The sequence below is a fragment of the Megachile rotundata genome, chromosome 15, assembly GCF_050947335.1.
Source record: "Megachile rotundata isolate GNS110a chromosome 15, iyMegRotu1, whole genome shotgun sequence".
In the NCBI taxonomy this organism is placed as follows: Eukaryota; Metazoa; Arthropoda; class Insecta; order Hymenoptera; family Megachilidae; genus Megachile; species Megachile rotundata.
Window position 1 is genome coordinate 14,236,892 of NC_134997.1, and position 25,627 is coordinate 14,262,518.

Below are 25,627 nucleotides of genomic sequence, written 5' to 3' on the forward strand. Positions count from 1 at the left end.
TGTCTTTACGAATTTGTTTAACATATCCCTGAAGGTAAACATTGACTCGCCCGAAGCTAGTGTGCTTTAAAAACCGATAAAAGAAACAGAATTTCAGGAGAAAAAAAATCCAGAAAAAATGGTCATATAACCTTTAATTGCGCCAATAAGCCAGCCGAAGAAAAAAAATTCTCTCGATCCACACTTTTTTCGAATAAATTTGATCATTAGCCGGTGCACTCGTCCTCGTACAACATCGTAAATTGCCACGCGAACGACTGTCTGGTATAATTGTATCAAATTAATTGCCGCATACCCGGAGAGCAATTAATTAAAAGTTTTGTCATAAACTCGCGGTTCGCGTGTTAACTGGTTACACGTTTTACGCGTTTCCCGACGCTACCGTGCCATCGATCATTTTACACAGACGAGATTCGTACACGATCAAAATTTTTCCGCAGGACAGATTACGATTCCTGCTGGAAAAACGATATCGATTTTTACCCGTCGTTCCTACCCTTCAAGAAAGAAAAGGGGAAAAATATATCACGGTTCGGCGAGTTTCTGCACGGTTCCCGCGCGGGAGAGCAATTAATAATGCTCCGACTGAATTATATCGGCAACAGAGCAGGACTCAGGTGTGCAAACAAGCCCGGGGGTCGAAATTACCGAAAACTCACGGCTGCACCGGGATTTAATCTCTCGCCTACGGCCGATTGCCTTTGCTTTCCGAGCCCGCACCTTGTCGCCATCGGCGATGCAGTAAACCCCTCTAAAAAGTATCTGCAGCCAGCTGAGAATTTCAAAATGCTAAGGGGAACGAGCGACGAATTTCAAGAAAGCGCAAAATTTATCTATTTGGAAATTTGCAATTTTTTTCATACAAAATTTAAATTTTTTTATTCGCGAGTCTCGGAGACGCAGTTGATCATCACTGCCAATAACACGAGGGCTTCGAACACGAGTACGACTAATCTAAATATAGTTTGACATAGTACTGCGCTGCTTACGCGATCAAGTTACATAATTCGTACGCAATCGGGGCGAAATAACATATTTACCCGAAGATGACTGAAAGGGAAGAGAAGGAGGATCAGTGAATTTCCAGATAAAATCGATTCGAAGAGGATCGAGTAGATCGGAAAGAGAGAAAGCGAAGGGCCGGGAAATGGGGTAAGTAAGATTACGAAATCGCAAAGTACTCGTTGCTCCCAGGCGGATTTCCTTTGCAGACAAAGTCAGGCAAGGGAGCGACAGTTGGCCCTTTGAAATTCGAATTGTTCGCCAGCGGCGAGTGAGCAAGCGCGTTTCGTCGGCTTCTCCGGTTTCAACCGTCTAACCGCTTTCAGCACACTTCGCTCTGAACACCGTGCGACAATAAAACACATGAAAAAATGTAAAATAAATGGTGGACCGCTTCCTTTTAGGCCGTTGCGCGGCGGCCGACATCAGACCGAGACTATGCCTCTTTCAATCCCCGCTGATGATGTTCGGAAACTCTTCGTTTCTTTAAAACACCATAATCCCATCGTTACCTTTTCCCTCCGCAATTTTATCGACTCTTTATCGACGTTTGCTCGTCAAATAGAGTCGAAGAACCGAACTCGTCCCGAACGATAGCGACGGTTGCCGTCAAAAAGGACGTAATTCGATAAAAAAAAAATTGTGAAAGCAATGTCTCGGTGGTCGTGGAACCTACGTTCAGTCGAACGATAAAAATCTTGCGTGCCCTCGTATCGAACGGGGTGCAAAACGGGGCGAGACAAAGGGTGCCACAGGACACTCGGCGAACCAAAACATCCCTCTCGCCGGCAAACAAAGTTACACGTTAGCTGATGCACGCGTGCAGCCACTCCGCCGTGTCCGTCCATCCGACCGGCCAACCAATCAGCCATCCCTGTCAGCCTTTAAACCGTTTCATGGTGCGCGATTAATTGCACACATGGAAATTCAATCGAGAGTGGAAGGGACAGATAGGGCAGTTAATAGGGCGGGTTGTGCGCACGCGAGCACGCGTGTGTCCTCGTGCACGGACGAGTCGAGTGCTCGGCTACGAAGCCACGGGAAACATAAGGGACACGATAGGCTTCGTAACAGAGAGTCTGAGGGCTTTGATTGGTCAGCCGTCGCGTGTACACGCGCGCACACGCTCGTACACGGCTGTTCGCATCGCTAATTCTCAGCATCTAGCTCGCCAATCCTGTGAAACTTACTCGGTCCATCTGATCGCGTTCGATCCTCTCCTTATCGCATTAAGTTCATTATGCCTGCTTAACGAACGTTCGTTTGAGGCCCGAAAATACGAGAACCGGCGAAGAAAATTCTACAAGAGGTGTATCGGAATGAACAATGGAAAAACTTCGATAAACGAAACACTCGTGGTCCGAAACATTGTAAAAGGAACTCTTAATTAACCTTTCCCCAAATCGACCCTTCCGGAAAGTCGATCGGACAAAGGATAATCGCGGACGAGAGACAATTAACCGCAAACTCGAGCATACCGGTCCAACCCCGTAACAAATTCGCGCGGTGCATGTAGAAAGTTTGGAGGAACGCTTCGTCCTATCGATCGTAGACAGGAAAAGCCGAAGACAACTGGACGAAGAAGCCGATCGAAAGACAATAATGCTCGGAACGAGCGAAAGAACGAAGGGGTGGTCGAGGTCATTCAAACAGAAGCTGGCCTCCATCGATGTCGGTAGCGGTCTCGATCAGGCTTACTCGCAATCTACCAACAGGAGTCCGGATATTCCCTTCTTCTCGCGACTTCCGCGCTAGCTGCCTTCGTAACCGAAGAAAAAGATGAAGAACGGTCCTTCTCCGCTAGTTTCTAGTGGAGTGGCTCGGATAACAAGTTACTGCTAACAAGCAACCAGCTTCTTTCTCGACTTTCTTCCGCTGGCTGTGCACCTCTTTCCTTCTTTCTTTTTTTTCTTCTCGCTTGCAAGGACTGCCGCGAAGGAAACAACCGGCCATCGCGATAATAGGGCTTTGGTATCTACCTTGAGAGAGCCAGAGCAAACAAACCCCCTGGCAAACGACGAACAACCGAAGCGTGTTCGTCAACGAACAACGTCGCTCTGGTATCCGCCGTCTCTTTTTTTTTTGTTTTCTTTTCGCGACACGATTGTATTTCGTCCACGTTTTCAGGTAGTTTTGCTTTTTTCGTTTCTGGGATTTTTACTGTAAAGCAGTACATATATCTACAGCAAGGTATCTTCGATAAAATCATCGGGTTATGACACTATGGCGGTGGAATATGTCGATTAAAAAACACGATTAGTTTCTGCAATATTTGCCATTAGTGCTTCGCGGTTTAACGGTGCTCGAGCACGCAGCGTACTTTTGTCGGATACTGTACACCACTTACGGTGGTGAATATGAGCACCATGAGTGCAGAACCCCCTATAGGGTTGACGAGCAGGGTAAATATGGCCACTGTAATGGCGACCATGCGACATTTTACTCTTTGACGCGTCGAACGCTTTCGTCAAAGGGACAACATCGATTTCTATTCCCTAAAATTGAAACACGTAGTACGCTTGTACGGAAAGAATAGAAAAATCATCTGAAACTTCTGATAATTCGAACGATGCATATTTTTATATTTCGACGAAATAAAATAATAGTAATGTTACAAAACAAAGAGAAGAAAGGAAAGCGTCAAAAAACATTCACGACAAAGTGTTATAAATCCATTAAAATGGATAATTCTCGTGCTGACGTTTCACACGACACATATTTTTTTTCCCTTTTTTTAAATCCGCGCGTTTTTCAATCCGAACAAAGTTTGACCGCGTCGAAACTGGGACATTCACGGCTTTCGCGTACACTATGGACTTTGTTTACTTTCATCAACCGCATGATTTCATTTTTACCGTTGATCTGCTTCTTTCTACGGTTTTCCACTTTTCACGCGTAAACGAAAAATATCGCAGCCAGTTTTTAACGAGAATTAAGGAGAGTTTCAAACGGTAATTTCACCGTTCATTTGTATGCTAATATTTATGTAATCACGATTCGTGTTCAAATATAAACTTTCAATTTCGTATACTCTTTTTGAAGTTTATCTTTCCTTTTCGTCGGTCAGTCTGCATCCAAAAAGACAAGCTTTTCCGCTACACGAAACCGATCGTCACCACTCGGATAATCATTTTAGCATTTCAAATAACCCTTGTAGATAAACAAGAATAAGAAGAAAACTCTTTGTAACAAATAAGAATACTCACACACCGCTTAATAATCGTCAGCACTTAAATAATCATCGTTTTACCATTTCAAACGACCCTCACCTCGTTCAATCGTCTTCGAACCTCTCTCGACTACGTTGCGACTCCAACAGAGACGAAGGAGAAGTAGAAAAAAAGGAAAAGCTTTCATACCGGATAAAAAAACATACACACACCGCTTCCATCCCTTTATTAGCCGATAAACGTCGAAGAATCCCTTCCAGTAGGCAGAGGATCGAGTTCTATCCAATTAGAAAAAGACGAATCCCGTCCTCTTCTCCCATCAGGATCGATTCTTGCTCGCAGGATACACAGAGAAACGTTGGTAACCTGTCTCGAGAAGAACCTAAGGGCTGCGGATCCTACGGGACTCCTCTCCACCGCTGAGCCCTCGCGGAAACGAAAAACCTCGGCAAGGGACAAAGAACAAAAGGGGGACGAGGCTGGTTCCTTCATAAAGGCACAAAAGTACATCTTCCTCGAGGTGAAGGAAGCCCTCGTGCACGCCGGAGAAAGAGACAAAAAAGGAGCAGATATCTATTCGGTAAACTGACGAACGGACCAGATGGACGGACAATGTGATGCTCATCATTCGATGGACAAAAGAGTCCGTCTATTGCGTAAACACTCCAAGAGGAATTGACCCGAGTGGAGGAGAACAGTTGGTACAATGAAAGATGAAACAGGTCGCGTTTGGCGGACACTTTTCGCCGTAGATTAACAAGATCACTACGAACAGCCAGTTTCCTCGTTTCCGTGATCGATACGATACGATTCTTTCCCGAGAGATCCGATAGGAAACAAACGAAACGATCGTTTTCGCCGCGGAGTCTGATTACCATCAGGATCCGAGACTGCTACCGGTGATTTGTGGTCGAGGATGATCTAGTTCAGGGATATCGATAGGACTCTTTCCTTTTTCTGGAAACGCTTGTACCATTCACCTTTCCTTTCTGGATTTGTAAGAATGGGACTGAGGTTCCTCGAACAAAGTTCTTTACTGTTTGCTTAGTAAATTTTCTATGGTGCTGGAAGAATGAAAATAATGGTCTTAAGGTTTGCACGGTTTCGAGTACGGTGATACATTTTCATTCATGGATTGTGCTATGTTCTTTCCAGAATCTTGTTTCGATGCTCTGATCATGAGAACAGGACAATAACATTTTGAAACACATGTGGCATATCAATTTAAAGCTCAAAGTGTCACAAAAGTATCTGCATGAAAGTGTCATGAATGTTTTCAACACGCATTGACTTGTTCTTCATTAAAACAAAGTACAAAATTTACAATTGTAACATTCCAAACGTGTAAAAGTACTAATAGACTATAACATCAAGTTTTATTACTAATACCGACACAGCTGACGTTACGAATTATTAAAGAGTTATTTGAAGTATGCAGAAAGTATTCGAGAGAGGATCAGAAAGTGAGCTTGGTGTATTTAATTAAAGGAATTAGACGCGATTCGGGTAGCGACGGCTGGATTACGGATGTACGCGTTGCACAGAAGAGGGATCCGCGTTTACAACGTCCCACGGGATATTTTGCTCTTCCAAATTTCCCACTGACTGTTCATTGCTCTCCCGAGGGAAGGAGAGCCGATGAAACGAATTTGTGGCCCTCCCACGAGTGTAAATTAAAAGCTCGCGGATCGAGTTTTCCCGCGTGATTTTCATCCCTTTGTTCGCGATCCTGCTTCAAATGTTCCTTCCTACGATATCAACTTGCCTGACTCTTCTCCACACGTTACAAGTATTAATACACGTAGACAGAAAACGAAACAAACGATATTTTATTCGAATCAAAATTCGACATATTTTACTTTGTTCGCAAACAAACCTTCTCCCAACACACACTCCGCTGAACTCTGAATTTCATTCTTATCTGTCGAGTGTGCCTCTTCATGCTCCGTTTTTCCACTCTTTTTTCTCTCGTTTAGTTTTCTCAACCAATCCGCCACTTCTAACTTTTCCTCTCCACCTAATAGTTCGTTTACTGACCATTTCTCTACAGCTTCTCATCAACCGTGCAGTTTCGTGTTTCGTTTTTTTCCCTCTTTTATTCAAAACTCATGACCTCCCTCGCGTTTTGTCGATGGATCCTTAGATCCTTTCTGTTTACTTCAAACGCTTTCATGGAGGTCTCTGGAGCATAAGAAAACGTGTTCCTGGCAGACCGTAATATCCTTCGTACCTGTAATAGTCGCTTAAAGAAAGAGAAACTGTTGCAAAGAACAAGCGGGATTAATGGTTCGTTTTCTTCGCGAATTTTTAAAGCTCAAGGTTTCCTCTTCTTGAAACTTATAAGTTTATTACGAACTTCGATGTTTCGTGCCGATTAGAAGAATTGATCGCGACAAATTTTCGTTCGATGTTCGTGTCGAAAAGTGAGCTAACATTTTATTAAGAATCTTTTGAGTATAATAAGATTAGTATACTAGCATGAGAGACTATGAACTTTTATAGCGTTTCAAATGCAAACTATATTAGAGCTCGAGTTCTCGTCTAACTTCAGCAGCTGGACGTGGAAGAACAAGTAGCCAGAGATGAAAGAAAATAAAAAGAGAAGGGTTAGAGGAAGAAGAGGCGAGCTTTTCTCCGGAAGATGGAAGTAATGAGTACGGTCAGCTAGACGAAAGTCTAAAAAGCGAAGCAGCTTCGTCCTCCTTCACATGTGTTCAACAACAAACGGCTTGGCTGCCACTCGAAAAACTCATCAGTGCTCCTAGATGTGTGCCTTGTCCCTCCTAGAAGCGGCTCAGCGAAAGCTTCGAACCGATCGTGATCAGATCCAAAAGAAATTTTTCCCATATTTTCTTCGAACTATACAAATTTCTGTACAAACTATCCAGATTCCAAAAGTGTCAAAAGTTCTGTACCGTAAGAAGCAAAAACTCACGAGGCAATTTGTGTATCGCGTGTACTTCACTTCTTTTCTAAATGATCACTTTGCACAACTTCTCGTGTATTGCCTTGAGCTCGAAACAAAATGTAATATCAACGAGTTCTCAAATAATCCCCCATAACTCGTCAGAATCGGCACAGTGTCTCGAAGGTAGTCCAAGTTTAATCGAGTCGAGCAGGGGGCGCAAAATTATTCAAATGTAATCGTTTAATCGTGCACCACTTGATCCCGAATATTTCTCTCGTTATCTGGAGTAGTCTTTCTGTCTGGTGACCGCGACAAAGGAATAAATAAAATTGATTCCGAAGCACGGACGAATCTAGGAGGATCGGAACTCTCGCTAATAGCAGTCCTCTTCTGTCTCGTTCTGGTCGCGCGAGGGAAGCTCGAATCCCAGGTTACACTCTTCACCGGAGAACCATCCCCATCTATCCGTTCGTCCCTGCTTTCCTTCCTTCCTCCGCGTTCCTCCGGTTGCATACGAAACCGAATAAGAGAGCAAGAGAAGAGACGAAGAAGAAGAAGAAGAAGACGAAGAAGAAGGGTAGGACTGGCTCGTTCAGGGTAAAGATCCCTGTGTGTTGCATGTGCAAGGAGAAACGTGCACCAGTCGCGCATGTACACGTTCCCGCACACCTGGACATCGCGTTCGAAGCGACACGAAGAGACAGGGAGAGAGAAATAGAGAATGAGAGAGGGAGAGAGAATGAAACCCTTCTTTGCGAATGAAAGAGAGAGAGAGAGAGAGAGCCTCTCTGAAGGTATAGGTGAACCTCTATAGAAGGCCAGATGGGCGTGGTAGCTGTGACGGTTTTCGTCCAATGGGAATTCAGGATCCTCCTGGCTAGAAGGACAATGTACATGGGCATTTCGCGTGTGATGGAGACCATCCACGATTCCTCGGCAAAGAGCTGCCAACATCCAACGACGCGATTGCCATCCGACGCGTTCGGATCGACTGCTGCTTCCTGGGACCCAGTTCCGGACATCGACTCTGATGATCATTCGGATCGAAACGCTCGATCGATCGTACCCTTCGACTTTGACTCTTCGTTTCTATCGCGAGCCTTTCTACCATTTACGGCCTACTTTTTTAGGGTAATCGGGTCCCAGAGTCTTTATTTCTTAGCTTTTCGACGAGTTTGGACGAGTTGCTTGGTTCGAAGGAATCGGGGAGGGGATTTAGTACCAGTGAAAATGGACGCGCGTAGCCAGACAACGCCACGATTATAATTAACCGGAATTTTCCATTTTGGAACGTTCGATTCGCGTGGAAATTCGAAACGATCTTCTAGAAAGTTTGCGGATCAGTGCGTCGCTGATCGCTTCTGGTTCATCGGCACAATTAAACGATTTAATACGATAACAACATAACACTATCTTATTACGGTAATTCCAAGTTAAATAAGTTTAATGACTGCTACGTGTACAATAACATTGCATAGTGGTTTTCTATAGGTGGATAGTCAAACACGTGGACGATTAATAAAGCAACGATACATCACGATTTCATGAGAGAGCATATCCAGATTTATTAACATGTAATATTTAATTCTGGAATTAATTAATCCCTTCAGGCTGATTCAGTCAACGATACAAAATTACTCATCGATGGCCAGGCAAATAAACTCCGAATAGCTGATCGACTATCGAATTTCACAAATATTAATCGAATAGCACTCAACACCTTTGCGAGCAAACATTTCGTGCGCTTTCATTCTGACTAATTGGCATCGAAAGAAGCTGCACGAAATCGTTATCTGATCAGAATAGGGATACGATCATCCGTGCTCGTTTAAATCAACGATTCCAGATACCATATCCGATTTTGCCAATCAATTCTAGCCTCTTCTTAAATTCCTTATAAGTTTTTCTTGCATTAGGTATTTCTCAAGATCCTCCGGACTGTTCTAAGGTCTTACACTCCTAGATCTTAAAATCCCAGTTAATATAAATGTTTTCTATAAGTCCCATAAAAAATAAAGTCGCCGATACGTAACACCGAGGTGTTAACTACGGAAGATTTCCTAAATTATCGATGGAATTAGAAACAATGCGTCGAAACTGGCGATTTTCCATCGGGTGCAAAACAAAATGGAAGCTAAAGGGTGGGCTACGAGTCTCGTTAAGAGAGCGAACGAAACTGGTCGTGTCTCTTGTGCCGACCGATCGATATTATCATAACAAATTCCCATCGAGTCGAATGCCTTTCGCGATGAAGCCCGCGCCGTACCGGTGGTCTCATTAAACGCAGCCTCGTGTAGCGCGGGGCTACGTAATGAGAATCAGTTAATTAGTGCCGTAGCACGGGGCGGTTTCACTCGGTACATGAAGTGCATCATGTGCATGCTTGCCTTACACACGTGCAACCGAGGAAACGGATACGTAAGCGAACCGAGAGCAATGAAGAGCTTGCGACAAAGGGGAGAGAGAGAAAGAGAAAGAGAGAGAGGAGACGAGCGGCAAAGAGAAGAAGAGGAAAGGGTGAAGTGGTCGCAAAATTTATTGCAACCAGGAATAATCGTCTACGACCAGGTGGATCATATTGGTCACGCTACTGTGCACTTTCTTAACGAAAATTTAACGAGTCTTTGACTCCTATTTAGTATCGTGCAGGTAGAATTAAGTAGTCGAATATATACTTTTTGACGACGGCAAAAGAATAAAAGGCACCGTGTATTCCTGTCAGAGTAATCAACGTTAAAAGAAGTTTCTTTTCCAATTCCGTAAAACTGCCAAAAGATAACAACATCGGATATTAATCGGAAATTTTATTTATTAAAACAAGGTCGCGTTCATTTTATTTTTATACGGCTCGAAATTTCGACGATGCAGGAATCTTGCATCGGTGCATCTTTCTTGATAATACTTCCTCTCGAGGATCAGTCAAAGTGGCTCGCATTCTTACCCTCGGTGTTATGTACAGTGCACATGTGCAACAATAAATCCTCTAACTACCCTTCCTTTTTCGAGATATCAACTCATTGCTAATTACCGCCCTATAATCTTTAACTGCACTCTCTAAAAGAGCGCTTTGAGATCCGAAAAGTACCGAGCATGAGAAGTTTCCCTAACGAAAATGGCGACGTAAAAGAAGGCTTCTAGGGGTGCCAGAAATGCCGGTACATCTTGAGATCTTAAAAGAGGAATTAGAGAACCGATAAACCTTAGAGAGCTCCTAGAGACTTTAACGAAAGAAATACACCGGCTTCGATACTCGAGAAGTATTATGTTTAATTTGCAGGAACGGCCTTCCCCGTCATCGGCATTTTTCCTATAGAAGATTTGCGTGGTAGACAATGTACACGTTCGCTTAAAAAGTGCTGAATTCTTGTTTGAATGTATGCGATACCGGTGTTTCGTCGAAGATTAGTCTCCAGGGGCCAGGTTTATCGCGACGTCTCGGTTGCGCATGCAGTCGAAGGGGTTGTAAGGGGGTGGAGAAGCGACTGGTCGTGGGCGTTCGCGGTGCATCCAGTAGGAGGTACATCGACGACAATGGAAATTAAAAATGCGACTGGAAAGGAGGTGAGAGCCGAACCGACGAGTACGAGAATTTCTTCCTCCGTTAGATTCCAGGATATTCTGCAGCGTGGAAAACAATGCCGCCTTTGCATCAATGCGCCCTCCACACAGCGTGCCGATGAACTTCCATGAAAACCATGTTCGAATATTTATCCCTTTCCTTTCCTTTTCTTTGTCTCTCTGTTCCTCTCTTTCTACCTTTCGCCGGTTCTTCTTTTGTCTGGCTTCGGTTTCTGGTCGCGATGTCTGCCGGTATCGACAAACTTTTCGGGGATGTTCAGGGTTGATCTCGAACATTCGTTTAACCCTTTGATTCTGCGCTCGATTGTACGACGTATCCTCGAAAACGAGTATCGGATTAACGTGTACAAAAATTTCTGACTGTCACTCCGCTGTATTACGTTCTTGCCTACGTTTAAAGTAATAATTACCGGATAATAAAGATGGCAACTGTCTTAATTCATTCAAAGCGAATAAAAATCAATCGTGGACAATGACGGAAGAAAAGAACGATGCTCTCTTTTGAAACGGTTCATCATTGAAACAATGAAATTTCGTGAAACTACGCAGGATAATGAAGACTCGAGGATTCGCGGCGAAGGAAAATTAGAGCGAAGCAGAAGAGGAGGTAAAACTGCCGAACAGAGAATGAAGAAAACACGATGGACAGACTCTTTTATGCGCGCACGACCCGTCCAAGTGGCGTGCTAGCTTTTCAAGCGAGTCGCTGTGCAAATTTAATGCTCGTTTTCCCTTTGTGCGGCTCGTTTAAGCTTCGCCATACACGCGGCTCATAAATCCGACCGATTTTAATAAAACCGTTCGTCGCTTTGCGAATGACTCGCGATTCTTTTTCACAATTCAATCACGATTCGATTCTTTCTTTTTACACTCTACGAATTTACAGAGATTTTCAATCGTACTCCTGATCGATACATCCACTGATTCTTTATTCAAACGTTAAAAGGTTACGTCGTAATCGATGCAAAAAGCTTTGAAAAATTCCAACTAGGAAAGTCTCGAAATGTAATTGATATATTTATTCTGACAACGATCTAACCACTGTTGTTCTCGAAGTCTATTTACGGAAGATATTAGATATATTTTACGTGCATAGAATCGCTGCTTTAGCACCGTTTGTGTACTATCATGGAAGACTTGAAGATGACGATATGGATGGAAGAGTTTCCACAGACAACACATTACAATAATTTTTATTATTAATCTAACAATCGAAACTAATATTCTACTAAGGTTTCATGAACGATCATTCAGAAATACATTGAATAAATACTGAAAATAAAAGTGGTTAATGTAGACATAACTTTGAGATCATCTATTTTCATACAGGTTAATGTAATTATTGATTCTATAAAAAGAAAGTGAAATGCTTAAATCTTGTTTTAAAAAGATTCTATACATATTATTTTCAGGTCACCCTGTATGCAGGGTTCTGTTCCGTGCTAACTGCACGTGAAAGTTCTGCGAAGTGCCGTCCGGTGGCGCCACGGACACGGTAACCCCATGGAAGCGAATAAACGCAATCGAGGAATTCCATGACCTTGAAAAATTAATCGAGAAGACCAAAAGGATCGATCGATCGTGGTTCAGAATGGCAACCCGTCGACTGTGGGAAAATGATAGTCTGAAAGGTACTGGTCCTCGCGAGCACTCGCGGACCGCCACGATCGCAATGACCAATTAAGAGAATTAAGAGTCATTAATTAGCATCCGTTTCCGTGCCGACCTCAGGGATTCTTCGCGCTGCGGGCATATTATTCGCTGAATGCCATTCGTTCCCTTCCGTTTCGCGGCGGATCCTCTCGTTTGTTCGCTGACCGTCAAGAATTTTCTCACCTCGTTTAATGCGCATCGTTTCGCGGCTCGATCGGGAAGTCTTGAACGAGACGGACAGGGAAAACGAACCTCCCCTTATGGAACTGATGAGCTTCGAGGAACACCACCGAATGCTTTCGATCGTGGGAAACGAACTTGGCGAATGCTAATTCGTGCTTCAGATTCCCTTCGCTCCACTTCGCGAACACATGGAAATTTCTGATTTAAGAGTGCTTCAAATTTGAAGTTGTAAGACACTTTCGAAGTCACGGAGGTCTTTAAAACTTTTGCGAATACCGGTATATTCGTGTAAGCTTAATTTTCTTCTACATTCGACAAACAGTAACCGCACAGGTGGTCGTTATTATGCCACAAAGTAAAGAAAATTATTGTACCTCGAAGAGTTGGTACTTATAATCGGTTGACATTTCTGCGTAATACATGTGTAACTTGACAGTTTTCCTGCACATTTTCTCGAAACTTTCCAGTGCGTAAATACAATCGATATTATAGACAGACTTACGAAGACCTATAAAGACAGTGAATAAACAAACCCTTGTTAAAGTAGATGTCTCGTACCGGTAGAAGACATTGCTGAAGCGAAAACTTTGTGTCGTGCTTTACTTAGATACTTTTTTGCTATTTTCTAATAGTGTGTACCATCGTTCAAGTTACTACTCGTAAAACGCGAAGTAACTTCGCGTTCCCAACCGACTAAATAGGATGAAATTTCGGTTTTCTCGAAATACGGTAATTGTATACCTAAGTATTATCATACATCAACAAGGAAAATTGTAAATTTATGTTAAATATCATTCAGAATGCAACAATTTCGAGAGGAAAATCATCCCTCTCCGTTGCTTTAGATGGTTACTTCCGTATCGACGAACACCGAGGACAGTTCCGAATTATTTACATAAATTATCGAGTAACCGTATCGACAGATATTAAGACACGTTCACCGAGAAACGAAATAAAAACTGTTCGATTCTACTTGCTAGGATTTCCGCAATTATGGCGTCGTTCGCTGATGAATTTCGTCATGGAACACGTTGAACCGGCATAAAAAAGAATAACCATCGAACAGAAGATATTCGCGTAATGTACACTCGCGCGAATAAAGTACCGGTCGGCGGTGGGGGTAAAAGGAATCGGAAGGGAAGGAAAAAAGTACGTAGAAAGCGGGTGCGCGAGCGAGACGAGATTTTTGCGAGGGAAAAGGCAGGATGGCGAGGAGGAAGAGAGAAGGAGAGGCCGATTAACCGGCAGAGAGAAAGAGAGAGGGAGCAACATGGCGAGAAGAGAGAGAAAGAGAGGGGGAGACTGGGCGGAAAGAAGGTGGGCGGCATCCTTTGATCTTACGCACACATGCTGTTGGAAAAAGGACACGCGCATATCTTCCGCAAAGACCCATACATATTCATGATCCAGTGTGCACGCACGCGCAAAAAGAGGCGAGCGCGCGCGAGCTACCCGCTTTTGTTTAACGTCGTGTGCACGCATATTGTGCGTATGCACGCCATAAATTTGTATAGCGAAGAGGAGAAGAGAGATCGAAGCTGGCGTAGAATGCGCGGGAGAAGTTTCTGCACTTAACTAAGCGGTCGAGAGGGTGTCGCCCACCTCCCTCCCTCTTTTCCATGGGTTCTCTCTTCCTTTGCTAGTCGATCGTACGCAATCTCGGAGGAAGCTTTTCGTAATGAAACTGCCAATTCGATTACTATCCTCGTACACAGCTTGCAGATTCGTGGAAACCAGAGAATTTGAAGAATCGCAAGGAACGTATATTTGTACGCGCCGATAGCGCGTTGCACGAATCCACTTTGCTTCTTCGCCTCTCCTCTTCAATTTTTTATAATATCAAGTTTTCGAATTGTCAAATTCCAAAATGCTGAAATTTTCATTAGAAGAGGTCACTCGAGAAGTACGTACTTCTTCGGGATATATATTTTCAAACGAAACACAACGGAACGCGCAAACATATCTCGAACGATCGAGGGCACTCCAAAAACGATTTTAATCAGAATCAAAGTTAAAATTCATTTGTGTAGCTAAATAAAAGAAACACGAACATCAAAGAGTCCCGACTAAAATTTATATTATAACAAGTTTCGTCACACAAACGCGTTCACTTAGAGAACGTTTTTAAAACTCGCGGTAGAGTTTGCCGGAAAAAGGATCGGATAAAAAAAATTTGCAAATCGTTTCACGCGAGCCCGGAGTCAAATATCTATATTTTCTTCACGCACACGGGAGCGTTTACACGGTTTAGTCGAGTGTCCGCGAGTTGCGGAAAAAATATCATTTTCTATATCGTTCTGCGTAACGTACACGTGCAAAACACGAAAGAAGGTGTGAGAAAGGACGCGAGAATCGGTAGAATCAAGTGCTCGCAGCGACCCCTCACTCGAACGATCGAAATTTCGATGCCGTTCATTCAGAGATCGGGAATTCGTCGTGTTTGTATTTGCGGTCGAAAACCGTTCGGCCGTAGAACGGAACAGCCCCAAAATTCCCATGGAAGTGAAGTTACAGTGGCGATTAAAAAGTAGATTGATTGACGCCCAACCGAGGTTCGATCGAACGCGTCGCTTGCAACATCGAGAATTTATTTATTTACACACTATTGACGGTAACTCGAAAAACTGCACTCCATTCGATGTTTCGAAATGCTAAGGAGGACCGAAAAAGGTTGAGACATATTTTCTTCCATTTTTCTCGCGAAAGTTAACTCTTTGGTACGTCCCGATCGAAATATATTTATTTTGCACGCACCGATGGCAAGGAATACGTTGAAATTACGATACCTGGGAAGGTAGACATCGCTGCGCCGAGGAATTTTAAAAGCACGACTCCGAGGAAGGTAAAAGGCACGAAATTTGGAAAGGTAGAAATCGCAACGCGCAAGAGAATGGAAATCGCGACGCTTCGTAAAATAGAAATGCCGAGGAATTTGAAGATCGTTAAGAGGAATCTATCGTCGAGTAACTATGTGTCGCAAAAATAAATGCGTTCCGTTAGCGGACGGCTCATTAGAAATTCAACCAGCGTGCAAAATATATTTTACTGCTGAATTGCACCAGACAAAAAAAGAGGCTCGAATTAAGGCGATCTTTGGCGCACGCCAATTAAATCTAATTAGTCGAGTAACCGGTGAGTTTAATGGAAATAAACGAAGAGTCTGGCTCCCATCGTTTTAAACATTTCTCTTTCTTTTCTCGGCACACTTCCTTCTCTTTGCCTAACGCCAACTATCGCGTGGCATGTTAAGCTCTCGAACAAAAATATGCAAATTCATTTCGAATGAAAAAGTAATTAAATGAGGCTCGTCTAAAAAATAATATTAACGATATCTAGGAAACGAAACACCGTACGGAAAGACAAAGACTGTAAGAAGTCGCGGAGTTGAAATTCGAAGGCTTAAAAAACTAGGCGATAGATCGTCCGTGAAGAAGAGATTCGATATCTCGAAACGAATGCGAATCGAGGCGCGAAGCGACGGCGAAAATTGCACGAAGCAAACCGGGCGTCAATTGGCGAAACGACGACCAGTCGACGCAACACGCCACGCCACGCCCGGGGCGCCTGGCGCCACGCAATTTACCTGCGAAACATTTCCGCCTCGACGAAAAAAAATACCCCTTTTCTCCTCCCTCTCTATCTATCTACACGATCGATTCCACGTGAATTACATCGGGGAATGCGCGGTCGAATTCGTCGAACGACCGAATTCATCGGGGCCGCGGATTATTCAAGGCCAACGGTCAATTTACCTCTTCACGGTTTATACACGTCATTTTTCATTAACTCTGACCAGGCCTGGCTCGAGAGGATAGAGAAATCGGGACACGATCACGTTCCACGAACCAATGGATGCCGATTTTATGTAAGTCAACCCCTGTTCAGGTATGCTGCGAAGACAATTTACTTATTCGTGAAAAAAATGAAATTCGAGTACTTATACAGGGTGGTCCGCCTCGAGCTTCAGGCGTTACGGTACAAAAATATTTTTTATGTCATTCGGACGGTACCAGAGAATACTTCTTTGCGAAGTAAATTTTTTTAGAACTTGTTAGTACTATGAAACGGACGAAGGATATTTGCAAATAGACTAAAATGCGAGAAACGTACGCAATTTCGTGCACGAAGACAAAAGAAGCGAGGAAATAAAGAAGAGCAGGCGAATTTCTGGAACGGCGGATTAAAAGGATTCGAGGGACCTTTCTGCGAGGGCCGACTATCTAAAATCGTTAGCTCGCCCTTAGAAATCCTGGAACGAGCGATTCCTGGACGCTCAGGCGATCTTCCAGGGCGTGTAGAATTATGTAAGATCGCGGGTTAGGTCTGGAATCCGCAGTGGCGGTACTTTTTGAGTCGCGAATCCTTTCTCGGAAAGAGAGGGTGATTCTAGCGTATCTCGACAACCAGACGACCGAGCACAGCGCACAATCGCTGGTCGATCGAGTCCTCTGCACACGTCCACTGAGTCGATACAAAAATTAAATATCGCATTTTATTTTTGTTCATGTGTTTTTGTACTTTCTTACTACTTCCATTTCCTATCCCTAGTTCATTCGTGATCAATCGTTTTTGTATCAATCCATTTATGTTAATTAAATTAATGCGACGTAATACTTTATTGCGATATAATTGTTTTATCAATATTTTATTCGTGAACACACACATGGCTTCCAAGCAGCCAGTACATAATTTATATATGAAAACTGGAGGAAGCAGAAGCCGTAACAGAGGTGGAGTCAAAGACGAACCGGAAAGAGCAGAAAGCAGACCGCGGAAACCGACGAATCGTCGTCGAAGGACGAACGATCGAGCAAAGGAGAGAAAGAAGAGCGCGGAAAAGATGAAGAGAGGGGAGACGTATAAAAGAAGGGGTACAGAGGGGCCCGAGAACGTTGGGGACCACCCGAGAGAGGAGTTCAGGACTGGTTGGAAACCGGCGGCGCACGCCATACCTTTGGGGGGTCCCTTATCTTCCGCGTCTACTTGGGACCATCCGGGACTGGCAAGACCTGTCCACGGACCTTTTGCTCTCTCTTTCGCGAGGATTCTGCATCCTATTATCGATCAATAGCTACGTACACTCTTGCATAACCCTCCTTTTGCTCTATCCGCTCTACCCTTTCTTCCGACCTGCCTTTTTTTCCACGGCGCATCAAGATGGACTAAATGAACGAGTTAATTGTAAACGTGATACGATCAGGTATAATCCAAATAACTGTGAAATTAAAGGATCGAACTCTTGGTAATTGCTAACGGAAGATAACGAACGGACAATTACGTGGGAACCATTCGCCATCGAATAACTAAAAGCTCCAAAATCTTGGATCCACAAATTCCTGATTTTATCCTCGCGATAACAGACGTGTCAATGACATTAACATATTGTTAATACGATGTTTGAAAAGTCGATTCGAATTAGAATCGTCGAATCGTTAGAATCCATCGAATAAGAGCACTCCATAATCGAGAATCGTTTCTTTAAAATAGGATGCGATCGATCAGAGAAGCAGCAAGCAACGATAACAGGTCTCGAAGAGAAGTAACGTGCTCTGTCCTTTAAGTAAATGGAATAACGATTAGTCGCAGCATTATTTTTTCACGTGAACCGCTATTTCCTATCTTGAGCTCGTTGTAAATAATCGGTCTCGTTAGCCACGCGATCAATTATATTGCCCCGTTCCCGCTTTATTACCGCGAACTTCGTGATTCCGATTTTCCTTTCGCGGTGAAACCTTAGAACCCGGAAAATTGCTGATAGAAATGATGCTCGCGGATCGAGCTGGAAGTCGAATAACCCAAAGGAGGTAACCGCGTTCCAAAGCGAACGATAGGAGGTCGAGAAGCAAAGGACGAAAGAAAATCGAGAGACGTTGAGAGACGAAAGAAGACGCAAAAGAGTGGAGAAAATCGAAAGGAGGGCAACAAACGAAACGGAGATCGAAAACGAGACAAGAACAGAGAGAGCGTGGAAGGAGAGCGAGTAAAGAGAAAGAAGGAAGGGTGAGATCGGGTAGAAAGAGAAGGATTCTCATTGTGAAGAAAGCCGTATGCGTACGTAGAAGACGTGAGATCCGTTGGACCCGCATGCGGACCTTATTGTGTCCCAAAAGAGCGTATACGGTAGGTACCTTAATGTCGGCACGGATGAAAGCGTGGGCCCTCCTTTGTCTTTCGTTCGTGAAGCTGCCACGGCAAGTAGCGTGCTCTGCGGGTAGCCCTGCACCATTCCTCAACTACCGTTCTCCCTTTCCTTTCTTCCTATCTTTCTTTCTTTCTTTCTTTCTCTGTAGTCTCTCTTCAGCTTCTAGCAGAGCGCGCAAACGCTGCTTCCTTTCGCGAATCGCATGGAAACCGACCGAAACGTTACGTCGAAACCGATTTCTTCGCTGGATTCTGCGTTTCGAGAAAACTTAAATTACCGAGATCATCGTCGTCGATTAAGTTAAGAGTCTAGAAGTTAAAAATTCCTAATTGTCGGTTGAAAATATGATGCGGTGAATGATCTGCAACAACGGTGTATACAGCGCAAAGAGCGAAATAGACGATCAAACGAGACTAGAGAGCAACTAAAGCCCGGTACAAGAGCGATTAGTGTTTCTGGGAATGGTGCTCGACGATGGTACCACGGTTGGTACCTCGATCGCACAAAAGACCCAGGACCTAGGTCGCGTTATTAATGTCAGACCGTCACAGAAGAGCACGTAGAGCTGCATATTTCGCCAAGTAGTTGCATGCTGAGGCGCAAAGACGATTCACGTCGACGACGAGGTCGGGACACAATATATAATTCCACGTTCGCCGATAATTATTATGACTTGCCAAGTTTTCTTGTTCTCACAATAGGACCTCCTTCTTAGACCATTGCCTATTTCGAACTTCGTTTTCGTTGGTCGAGACGAAGCTGCCTCCACGTCGACAACGACGTACTCTTTCGCCGGCCATAATAAAGTGACATTAGCCGACATGCGATTCCACGATAAACTTTCGAAATTTATATTCCTTCGAAACCCCTCTCGTGACGCATCACCTCGATTTCGTTTTGTGGATTCTTTGGTAATTGTGTGCGCTTTTCAGAGATCCGAGATTAATCGTCCATAAACTCAACGCGATCGTAAATCATCGAGAAAAAAGTAACGTAGTTTGAAGCATCACGAGAACTTCCTTCTTACAAGCTGTCTTTTGGCAACCTAGTCATGACCGTTTTACCATTCTTCCGACACTTTCCTGGCGATTTACGCTCTCGGCATTACAATTTTAAATATTAAAACTTCGATACGGATTTAATCAGTTTTCCTGACGCGAGAAATAGTTTTTACTTTTTAATGGATCTTGGCAAAATTTCCGGAGCAGTGCTGATTAACATTCTCCCCTCGAATTCATAAATCAAACTTCAGATTTTGCCAACTCCGAACTACGTGTCCCGCGATCATAATTTAGTCTTAATTCTCGAAATCTTCCACGAATCTTTATGCTGTTTTATAATCGACTTTCTCCGACATCGTACTTAATTGCAATCAACATTGTCCTCGAACCGAGAAAAAGTTCCATCGAATAATAATGCGCTTCAAGGTACTAGACAACGGACTTTATAATAATCGCATAGGAAAGGATTTCAAGGTTTGCGAAACCGTGTCCTAATTTGGACGAGTTGGTTTTTCTCGTGGATGGTCAACTCGCGGAGTTATCGATTAAGTTAAGGAACCTCGAGATTTTCAACCGATTCTCGAGAACTTGAATTTATTTCTGCTCTTCAGGTGCACGAATTCAGAAGTTTCGGTGGCTAGCAGTACCACTCGAGCCACGAGCAGAGCGTGACACCGACAGCTTTCGAAAGTATCAAGCGAATTATAACTGGAAAGAAAAGAACAATGTCGTGCGACGCGCGCTCGGTTGCAACTTAGGCTTCTACTAAGTGCTGGACGCCCTATTCGATCTCAACTTCCCAAATATTTATATTTCTAAACTTGTATAACAGTAAAGTAAATTTTTGGATTTTTAACTCACCTGTAACATCATCGCCTCACCTGTTTTTCCTTGGGAGCGTGGAACACGGACTGTTAGCAGCAATGATACGTTAGCAGAAAGGTAGCAATTAATCCCAGGATTTCCTTTCGCGACGAGAGGGAACATGTACGACTCCTCGAATGAAAGGGAGTTCGTGTTCGATATTTCAAAATTCACGATGTCACGAAAAAAAGTGGACGAGGAAAGCGTAAAGAATTCATTCGTGATTCCGAAACAACACTACGTCTTACTGTACAAAAATTTCCTTTCGAATTCGATATCTTCAGAAATCGTCACGGCACGTAATGTACTAAGATTTCAAAGATTCTAATAACGAAAAGAAATTTGTCCTGAACGTGAAATAAAAAAGAAGCCATCGATATAGCGTTTTGCTGCAATATTTTCTCCGGTCTGGAAGCTACCAGACGGTAAAGCAACGAAGGACACGATTATGCAAATGCGAAATAATAACGCGAGTTAGGGTTGCGAAATTACGCGACGTTCGTCGAAAACAGGTATCGTCCTTTCGCGAACTGGTACCGAGCAATTCGCGAGCCCCATTCTCGATTCTAATTGCGCGAATCGCGAACAATTAGCGGCATGCACACGGTTGAATAATTTAAATTAATACGACGGTCGAGAATGCCTGTCAGCCGATTTACCGTGTTCTCTTCTTAAACTTCTTTAATGTCCTTTCTCGTGATACCGAAAGTTCTTGATTACACGCTTCGTACTTAACGCACGAAGCATCTTAACGCACACTACTGTCTTATCTCACGAAATCACGGTACTGCTATAAATTGAAGCTACTCGCTATTCGTAATAAATATTCGTAAAAAACATATGTCGATCCGTACAGTTTAAATTAGTTTCTTTAAGCAACTTTTATTTATCAATATTGTTATTTATATACATAGACGCTCTGCATCTTAACGGACGCGTTAAGAAATTGTTTGCAAGTCCTTCAAAACTTCTGACGAGCGAACGTCAACCAATTTGACGGAATTTTAATGAACTAAACATGATAACGATCGTATACAAGAGACGGCGCATTAAGATTCTGAAAATTCGCGGGACGGCCGAAAATTTTGCGAAAGGAAGACGCGAGATTGGTTCGCGGAAACTTAGACAAAACTAAACAGAACACATCATAAACTAATGACTAAACAGACAAGGTACAAGTAGAAGAAAACTGAACATTTTTTAAAAAGTATTCTTCTACTAGCAATAATTATTAACTTACCACTATGATGATCGTGCCATGCCAAAACACTGCATAAAAGAGCTAAAGTCTTTCCTGTACCTGTTGGACTTTCCAAAAGACAGTTCTCGCTCTTCACACAACCTTGTATAACCTGTGAACATAATCAATATCAAATTTATTAATACTATAACAATTGTAACTACTGTGCTATGGTAGAAAAAGATTTAATACAATTTCTCACCTTGTTCATTACTGCCATTTGGCAGGAGTAAGGCTTGGCAGGAAATTTCACCTTGATCCCTGATATTACTTGCTCGTACTGCATTGCCACTTCCGGTGGATCATCTTTCTTAGATTCTGGTTCTTTATTTGTTTTATGATCATTTTTAATCTTTTTTTTCACTTGCTTAGAATGATATCCTTTTGAATCAAAGGAAGTAGATTCATCAGAGGAACAAGAATCATCTTTTACTGCTTTAGTATTTTTATTTGGACGAGAGTTCTTGTAATTCCAATCAAACATTGAAGTTTTTGCCCGTGGATTTGACGTAGACTCAAATATTGAGCCTTGCTCATCCTCGTCAGACTCTCCACTGTCTGTAGATTTTTGAAACTTATACAGAGTCTCTTCATCATAATTTTGATTAGAAGATGACGCGGTTATGGATTCAACGTCCTTCCTAGATTCATCTGCCGTATCGCTCTCATCATCTGTTATTTCAATGACATTGTTTGGCAATATATTTTCAAACTGTGATCTTTTATTCTTCGCTCGGTATTTCTTCAAACTCAATTTACTCATTCTATAAATACATACATACAAGTTGGAATCTCTTAATAATAAATTGGAATGTGTTTCAACGTAAAGTTGTAAATAAAATATATGTATCATAAAAAGATTTACATTTTTCAATCAAAACCTTTAAATGTAACATAAAAAGAACATCAAAATATGGTTTACAAACATAACACCCTACATAACCTTACATTTCTTTGCTGTTATACGTAATATTACGTACCTAGATTCGTACAACCACTCGTTAACTTTTAGTTTAATGCCAGTATAGACAACAAATCCAATCACTGCACAAATTACACCAATTATAAGCATCGATCAATATTAATTAAAAAGACAACAATAGTTGACAGTTGTTTTGTACGGAACACGTGCGTTTCCCGCGTTTTCAACCATATTAGCATGCATTTCGATAATGACTGACAACCTACAATCTAACGTTCTATTTAAACTAAATTTTTATTACAATCTTTTATGCGTTGCTCGATATTCAAACCATATGCATTATACGAATAAATAATTAGGATAATGTATCAAGAACTCTCGTGATCAATTGATAGAAATCAAGTTTTCAAACAGTCACATGATTTTAGCGGTACATGCGCGCATTTGGAAATCTACGCGAAAAATTTGAATACCGTTTTAATACGTTTCGAAATAACTCTTCAATTCGCAAATCTCAAAAGTTGTACATCACCAAATACAAAATTGCAACGAAACAAGTACCTGAATCATCTTTTACCGCTTTTTCTCGTGATGATCTCGCTGTTTAAAAACGGTTACATATACGATACAGTATTCTACGCAGATCCAAGCAAGGAAACATAATTTTTGAAGCGAACAGGATTAGACAGTTGAACCGCAGAGTCCCACAGTCTTAATTCTGACGTTGTTCGGTGACCTTCATAAAGAAGATTCGTTCCGGACAGTGGGGAGGAATATGATTTTCTCGCGTGATTTATACTTCTCGGTCGGTCCAACGTATCAAACTTCTGATTTACGTGGCTGTTGTGGCGGATTTCGAAAGCGGCCCCCATCAAAGGGGGCCACGGAATTTAAAAGCCATCCGGCTCGCGTGCGACTTGAATAAGGAATTTCACTCGACCTACGGAGTAGCATCTCGCGCTGACATGAATCCTTATCAAATTATCCGAAATTCCCACGCCACAGAGATAGAGTACGGTTTCGCGCGTGTATGCGTTCGTGTTTCCATATTGCCAACCGCGTAGGATGTTACGAGGAGCCCGTCACGTATATGCAATGAAATTACTCAGCCCGTCGAGCATTTTCAGCTCACGTACCTGTACCGAACGATCCTCGACCAGGAGTTCTTGCGTTTTCACACGGTTATGATGGATATCTTAATGATAACACGCTGCGAGACAGGAATATTCCTTCGAACGATGCTGCCTCGATTAGTTTTTACAAAAACTCTGCCTTTTCTCGTGAAACGCTTGCATTAGTTCGAAATCGAAGTGCTGAACGGCGAGGAATTCTTTCGTAAAATAGCACATTGTGCATCTTTAGTTTCTGATAGCTCGTCTTTACGATCGCGAAACGTGATTCACTTCATGCTTTTCCCGATGTCTCGTCGTTTTACACCCGACGAGGAATCGCGTTGTCCGTACGTTCAGCCACTGGACTGTAAGTTATGCACAGCCTGTGTGATATCCATAAAATACGTCGAAGGGTTCGAGGAAGTTGTTACTAGGAAATGTGGCAAATTGCGTGTAACACCCTCGTGAAAAGTCACAAAGCATCCGACCGGTTTCATGCGTCGTCGATCGCCCATAATTCTTAACGCGAACTTAACCCTTTCCCATTTTCTCGGCAGAAAATGTACTCGTCAAAAGTTGCGTGCTTTGAACCTCGTACGAATTTCCAATTTGTCTCGGTGTTTTTCAACAATGACCCCTCCGTGTTTGCGAAAACGGTAAATAAAGCGATCGGTGTAATAACAACGTCGGCACTTCCATAAATTAACGCGACCACCACGGTTTCACGGTGTTCAATTAATCGGTTAAAACTCGATGTCGAGGGGTTGTCGCGTGATCCTATCGAATGATATGGGTCAATTGCGCTCTCCCTTGGTCGGAACGCCTTCGACAAAGACCTTGGTCAGAAATATTTCTGATCGCGGTGACGAAATTACGGGGCACGGGAAACGAGGAGGGGGAAAATGACGAAAGGACAGCAGAGATCCCCCTTCTGGATCTTTCTGCGGTATCCCGTGGTCACCCTGTGCGAATCCGGGGAATCAAGCTTTCTCGTGGTCACGAAGCCGAGCAGAGAGAGAGAAATATGAAATATAAATAAAACATATTCTTACTGGCGGCAAGTGCAATAAAAATGCGGGGAGATCAAGAGGGATGCCGGTGGAATACGTAATGGGGTCTTCTTCTCTGCTCTCCCCGTCTCTCCCTGGCTCTCCCTCTTCCACCACCTTCCCCTTTGCTCTCTATCTCGTATCTCGTTTACCGTTCTCCTCTACGCCCTTTACCCCTCCAATTTCGTGTTTATTCGTCCTGGTAAACGTTAAACGACCATCGAAATGCGTAATAATTCTCGAAGGTTACCAGAATGTGCCTTGACGCCGTAAACGTTTCGGTAGCCTCTTGCGGTCGAAAATTGCAAGAATTTATGATGAAACATGGAAAAATTACGACGTTTATTGCACGAACCATATTGAAACAATAGTCACTTGCTTCTTTACATATCGAATGACCCTTGTATTTAAATCTGTTACGTGCTCGTTTATCAACCACCATGTTACCCCCTGTTTTATTCAAGAGGAAGAGCAATCGCGGTCACCTTGCAGTGTCTCGAAACATCGAAGCCTCTCTACCATTCAAACTCCGGGGAGTCGTGTTTTTTTCAAGTCGATTCGACGTGAGCGACATGACTTTCCATCATAATGCGCATAATTCCTCATTATTCCAACGTGGAATATTTGTGAAACGGCAAGGTCTCGGTGGGAAAAGAAGGAGCGAGATATAAAATAAAAGGAATACGAGAAGCCAGGAATACGTAGAGACACAGGACGAAGAAATAATTCCATAAATGGCGTAACGTAGGAACGAGCAACATATTCCGGGCCGGCGAATCTTCGTCAGCGAAGGGAAAAGCAC

At 43.0% G+C, this 25,627-nt stretch overlaps 1 protein-coding gene across 1 annotated transcript in view; it reads right to left on the bottom strand.

Annotated features, from left to right (window-relative positions):
• LOC100879151 (Fanconi anemia group J protein homolog) overlaps positions 1 to 22,988 on the bottom strand; it is a 46,153-nt gene extending 23,165 nt beyond the window's left edge. The window contains exons 1-3 of the mRNA XM_012285730.2: positions 22,723 to 22,988; positions 21,945 to 22,506; positions 21,743 to 21,854 (exon numbers count right to left, since the gene is read on the bottom strand). Coding sequence (XP_012141120.2) covers positions 21,743 to 21,854; positions 21,945 to 22,506; positions 22,723 to 22,814 — 766 coding nt within the window. The 5' untranslated portion in view covers positions 22,815 to 22,988. The remainder of the gene's footprint in view (positions 1 to 21,742; positions 21,855 to 21,944; positions 22,507 to 22,722) is intronic.
• Positions 22,989 to 25,627: the final 2,639 nt, after the last annotated feature.